This window comes from Cynocephalus volans, chromosome X, assembly GCF_027409185.1.
Source record: "Cynocephalus volans isolate mCynVol1 chromosome X, mCynVol1.pri, whole genome shotgun sequence".
NCBI classification, from domain to species: domain Eukaryota; kingdom Metazoa; phylum Chordata; class Mammalia; order Dermoptera; family Cynocephalidae; genus Cynocephalus; species Cynocephalus volans.
The window spans coordinates 81,028,782-81,034,936 of NC_084478.1; the positions used below are offsets into that span (position 1 = coordinate 81,028,782).

A 6,155-nucleotide genomic window follows, 5' to 3' on the forward strand; every position below is an offset into this window, starting at 1 on the left:
GTAAGTACACTGCTTTGCAATACCAAGATCCCATACATTTATAATGACTCTTATCTGTAGCTGGAGATTTCACCCTGCATTCGGCAAGCTGGGCACAGGAGTAGGAAAAACAGATGAAACAGGCTTGTGGATGATGGACTAGTGCAATAAAGCCTGGAGAAAAAAAATAAGGGCACCGACTTTTTAAAAGGCCAAGAGAAATTAACAAGACAGAGGGATGCCACTGGGTAGACAGCCTGCCTGAGAACTCACTTTTCATTTTATAACGTAAAATAACAGGAAAACTGTAAATTAACAACAACAAAAAAATCCACACAAAACTAAGAAGCAATTAATCACGCTGTATTATCTTTAATTAGTACACAGACATTTCTAACATGTCACCCAGAGACCATTTCATCCACTGCTTTGTTTGGCTGCCAGTCTCTTATCTCTCTCTTCAGCAATGGTGAGGCGGATACCTTTTCCTCGGGGAAGAGAAATCCATGGTTTGTTGCCCTGGAGGAGGAAACAAGGAGAATTAAAACCTGCTACACATCATCTCCATTAGTATCTTGGCACAGGATACATGTGTCATCTCTTTTAACGGAACTGAAGCACTTCAAACTGAAGTGTCTGTGAAAGCACTGGCTATCAGCTAGGGAGCCAAAAGATACCCAGATGCTGGTTTACTCAAAGTTCCCACTGCTGGGGCTGCTAGGGCCTTTCTATTAAATTCACTGCCTCCATATGTAGAAGTGGACAACACCCTTCATATTTAATGTCTCAGAGAAGTTTACTTTGTGTAACAGGCACTCAATATTTATTGAAGTGAATAAAATGAAGTAGTGCCTAATGCTGATCATTAATTTCCAAGAAAACACAGCCACAAATAATGTAAAAACCAAACTGTAAGGTATGTTCATTCCACTACTGACACTCTTCAACCAAGGTGATCAGGTTCCCCACTGACTCTGACACTGAAAAAGCACAGGTTTGACCCAGCCCAGCTCTGTGTGAGCCCTTTCCCAGGTTTTGCACTAGGTTCAGCAGAGCCAGCCAGAAGCCCAGGTGCTGCAATCCCAGCAGTATCTGTACTTACACACCTCCCTGGACTAGAGAGAAGGGAAGCCTGACTTACTTTGCCAATAACAAAAATGTTGGAGAGCCGGGTGGCAAAGCTGTTGCCATTGGCATCTTTCACATGAACCACATCGAAAGAGCCAGGATGTCTCTCTCTGTTGGTAATCACACCAATTCTTCCCAGGTTAGCACCCCCGGTCACCATACACAGGTTACCTAGGCAAGAAGAAACCACCTGCTTCAAGCAAGGCACCATGCAAACTCACATTAACGCAACACAACAAATGACAAACTGCTCAGAGGCAGGTCTAAAAGTTTGTTTGTCCTTTACCCCATTTTAATGTACTCCTATGGATCTGCTGTTGAAGATAATACTCTCAGGGCCCTCTTAAGAATGTGTTTTATACCAGACCTCTTATCAGCCACCCAGAATATTCTGAGTATTTGGGCCTCCGGAAGTAAAGATACTATAAACCTGGGGGTTGGAACGGATGACTCTAAAAAAATACCTGTAACTCAGGCCCTGTGTGATTCACAATGCTCATTTAGATTAATTAAAAAAATTAATTAAGGGCACTGAAAATCTCTTACATCTGAGCTTAAAAGAGGATGTTCAGGTAGTAGAGGATGCTTACCAGTGTCAAACTTGATGAAATCTGTGATCTTGCCAGTCTCCAAATCAATCTGAATGGTGTCATTTACTTTGATGAGGGGATCAGGGTAGCGGATGGTACGAGCATCATGGGTCACCAGGTGAGGGATTCCTTTTGTGCCCACAAATATCTTTCTCACTTTGCACAACTTGTACTAGAAACACACAAGGGTTAGTCACATTTACTCCACCTCACACGTACCATGTTCCATAGTGTAAATGAAAAAATTCTTTCCAAGTCACTGGCTTGAAAACGCAATTAGCAGCTAAAGGCAATAACCCTACCCAGGACCCATGGGTTTCCTGAATTGCAGCTGGATAATTGTGGCCCTGACTTTTCTTTACACTTTCCAGAAATGTATGTTGCACATAGCCTTCTCTAGGCTAGCCTTCCTAACATTTATTTTCCCATCACTGCATAACCTCCAAGGCACTGAAGGGCCCCACAACTTCCCTAACAAGGACACTAAAACTCCTGCTAGTCCCATCACCACCACCATTGCCCTCCTCTTCCAATATAGATCCCACTGTTTCCCAGGCTCTTTAAGCCTCAAGGCCCTTGGAATTCCTCCCTCCAACCCACCCAGACCTCTAACACTCAAATCTTATGTTAATGGCTTCCCTTTGTCTCACAATTAGCAATTATATTACCAGTTCATCTAATCAACAAATATTTCAAAAAGCATTTCAATTTTGGCTTTTCACTGATATCCCTTAAAGTAAATTAAATCACCACAAATGCCATTGGACATGCCCTCCAGCACGGCAGTACAGGAAGAAATTGGGAGCTGCACCATCCAATTGAATTAACCTTTATTTACACCTGATAATTCAAGCCCTAAACTTTTGTGTAAAAACATCCAAACAAACTGGATTAAATTTAAAAAAAAAAAAAAAAATTACAGTCTTTGATTATCTCAAACTAGTGCCTCAAGGATTATTAGTCTCCCCCTCCCCAAGTAAAGCTAGATCCACAAATAGGGACACGGGAAATGGTCAATATGACAGAACTAGATTGGTTAGATTGGTTTTCTGGTCCCTTATCCTTAAAGGACCCATACTTGGTACTCATAAAAAATTTCTTAGAAATCATTCTCCTTGCCTCTAAATGAGACAACCAGGAAGCCACTGGAATTCATTTCTGCCACAAAAAAGAAAATCTCTTAAGCAAGCTAACTTCAAAAGGGGTCAATTATTAGATATATAGCAACAATCACTCTTCACCTAGTAGCAAGACTTTTAGTAACATGACACAAAATTGCACATAAAACAGAATCTCATCAAATTGTTAGCTGATTATTTCCAGGTATGAGATTATATGTAATCTTTATCTACCTCCCTCATCGCAGTGGATTAGCACATTAATGCAGGCTCTAACTTAGAACCCAGTAATTTTACTGAGTGAAGGAAGAGCCAGCTTACTTGGAATACTGACCTTGGCCTCCTCAGGTGTAATACGATGCACAGCAAAACGACCCTTGGTGTCATAGATCAGACGGAAATTCTCTCCAGTCTTATCAATGCTGATGACATCTGATATCAAACAGTAACTAAGGTTACTACATACAGTGACCCCCCACGACCCCGTGCTGAGCGAAGACCACAACTATAAGAAAAAACCCAACCTGTGTGCCTCCCAACAAGGACTCTGAAGATTAATGAGGATGGCTAGCTAATCTTTAATGTTTCAAAACCCTGTTTTCATGACTCCATGTAAAATTTAAAATGAATTGAAATTTGGTTTTGAGAAGCTATTCAGGATTAGCTGCAGCCCCACAGTACTTAAGTAAAAAACTGAGGGGAAGGCCATGCTTTATTTCCGAGACTTGGCAGGAACAGTTTGTGCTTCCAGGTTAGACTACAAAGGTTAGAGCTATGATCAAGATATGATCTGGTTACCATATTGGCTTCCCATTAATAAGTGCCTCCAGCGTACTTAAAACTTTCATGATATACCCAAATGTCTACTGCCTCAGAGCTAACTCGAGAAAGAACACAGCCCAAACCTCTACACACACTCTACTTTTACATAGGCTTCCTGGCAGCTCTCCGAATTCCTAGACTTACCATCACAGGAAACCAAAAAAGCCCACCACTGTTCAACACAACTGCCATCTGAGAGAGGGAGATAAAAACAATCAAAAAGAGCCTCCACCAAGTGCCTACAACTAACCACTTACCCATAAAACCAGCAGGGTAGGTTATATCAGTTCGGACCTTGCCATCAATCTTAATGAACCGCTGCATACAAATCTTCTTTACTTCATCACCTGTCAGGGCATACTTAAGTCTGTTCCTTAGGAAAATGATGAGAGGGAGACATTCTCTCAGCTTGTGGGGACCGGTGGATGGACGGGGAGCCTGTAAATTAAAAATAATTATTTCCGAAAAACCAACTGTTGAGATTCACTCAAGTATTCAAACCTACCTCCCCCCACCCCAGCCCTGAGATCCATTAACTAAACACCAAGACTGTCCATCACACAATGTCAGTATTTATACAGATGTTCAAAGCTTACAGAACTATTTCAGACCTCAAGGTTTGACAGCACCTTCCTTTTCAGAGGACCAGGCTCATCAAGAACCAATATTTAAAAAAAAAACAAACAAAAAACCCTAATATTTGAGTCCTGAGTCCATGTAAGTGTACTATGTGTTAGTGGAATTAATGAGGTGTAAAAATATTAAGTAAAAGTGAGGTGAGATGCAGGTAGATAGCACAGGGCCTTTAAAAGCAAAGGAAGCCAAGAATAGATTCTCTTCCCCTAGTCAGCCCCCAAATGACTTGCTGGAGTGAATCAGGAACACCTAACACACAAATGAACAGTACAAAATGTACCCCTTAAGATCCTAAGTATCTTACATTGTAAGTATGTAACATTTTAATGATACTTACAAACACACCAGTCAGTTTATCCAGCATCCAATGCTTTGGAGCTGCTACCCTCTTCAGATGTTTCTTGGGACCACGAGCCTGAAGAGAAGTTTTAGATTGCCATGCTGTTAAATGATTTCAGGTTTCTTCAAGAACTGTTTACAAAACCTAGAGTGTAACTCCTTGAAAAAACTGACTCTCTTGGGGCCGGCCTGTGGCTCACTCGGGAGAGTTTGGTGCTGCTAACACCAAGGCCACGGGTTCGGATCCCATATAGGGATGGCCGGTTTGCTCACTGGGTGAGCGTGGTGCTGACAACACCAAGTCAAGGGTTAAGATCCCCTTACCGGTCATCTTTTATTAAAAAAAAAAAAAAGGATTCTCTCCTCGTTGGCAAAATGTGGACGATGTTAAAAAGCACGGGGCTCTGATAAAACGCAGAGAAGCAAACACATTCACAGTATTTAGCAAATTCTGTAAGCTCCACAAACTGCAACCAGCCTTCTCACTGTACAAAGAACATTTATTACTATCTTTCAGTACCGTGCTAAGTATGGTCTCGTTAAAGGTTAAAAGTGTGCCGGCTTACAGAGGTTAGATTCCTTCTAGCACACCATGCTGGTGAAATAGCCAGCGGGGCACACAGCCAGACAGCTACGGAAATGATCCAGAACCCGACATGTATCTGTTAATGAAATAGTTTTCGCAATATAACAGTCAGGTTTTGACGTGTCTGGCACGAGATTAATCTGACTCCAGCACAAGCGCATGTGTCGCTTCCTCTTACGCTAAAGCCAAAATCTGACACCAATTTTCATTTCAAAAAGCCGAAGGAAGCCTTTTTAACGCTGTATACGAATGCTTACCGGCTACAACACATAAAGTCAGGCCATGCTGAAAAGACAATTACAAAGGAAACCCTTCTCCTCTGGGCGGACCAGCGCCCACCCGCCCCGGGCTTGCTGTCTGCGCTCCCGGCCCACCCGCGGCTCCGGCCCGGGAGGAAAGCCGCTTCTCCCAGAGTCGGAGAATGCGTGGCCGGGCCTGAGATCGAGGCCTTCCCTCCCGCGGCACCAGATCTCTCCCCCAACCCAGGACTGGCGTCGGCATAAACCCTGGAGCCCGCCCCGGCCAACCACGGAGGCCACACTCCCTTCGCCTCCGTCCGGCCATCACCCTCGGAAGCCCCGAGGCTTCAGGCAGCACCGACCCCGCGAGGATGGAGGCGGATGGAGGATGGAGCTCGCAAAGTAGGCGCCTTACCATGGCTGCGCTAGCACGGAAAGAGGCCCGCCTTCTTCCGGTGAGCAGAGAAATAAGGATGGGACTCTGCGCGCGCCGACGCCTCTTGTCGATCTGCCGCCTTTGTCGCTCCGCCCAGCGCAGCCCTCTGCTGGCGCGCTGGGGCTGTATCTTGCCACCTGCTGGTGGGAGGTCAGAGGGCTCGAGCCGGGGAGCTGCCGCCGGGGCATTTCCTCCCTTCCCCTTTTCCCTGCTCGCATATTTGCTCAGAGCCTATTTCTGTGCTTAGGTGCTGGGAATACAGAGATGAACTAGACAAGATCC

The 6,155-nt window shown here is 44.3% G+C and overlaps 1 protein-coding gene across 1 annotated transcript; it reads right to left on the reverse strand.

Moving 5' to 3' along the window:
- Positions 1-328: 328 nt before the first annotated feature.
- Positions 329-5,954, reverse strand: RPS4X (ribosomal protein S4 X-linked). Its single transcript, XM_063083222.1, has 7 exons — positions 5,853-5,954; positions 4,611-4,688; positions 3,895-4,075; positions 3,150-3,247; positions 1,698-1,869; positions 1,121-1,278; positions 329-498 (listed from the first exon to the last, which is right to left on the reverse strand). The coding sequence occupies exons 1-7, from the start codon at positions 5,853-5,855 to the stop codon at positions 397-399; spliced, it is 792 nt and encodes a 263-aa protein (XP_062939292.1). The 5' UTR covers positions 5,856-5,954; the 3' UTR covers positions 329-396.
- Positions 5,955-6,155: the final 201 nt, after the last annotated feature.

Excerpts from the sequence above, each read along its gene's own strand:
- RPS4X (XM_063083222.1), bottom strand. Across the intron at positions 4,076-4,610 it reads ATAAACTGACTGGTGTGTTT|GCTCCCCGTCCATCCACCGG; the intron begins GTAAGTATCATT and ends TTTAATTTACAG. Across the intron at positions 3,248-3,894 it reads CTACCCTGCTGGTTTTATGG|ATGTCATCAGCATTGATAAG; the intron begins GTAAGTGGTTAG and ends GTTTGATATCAG.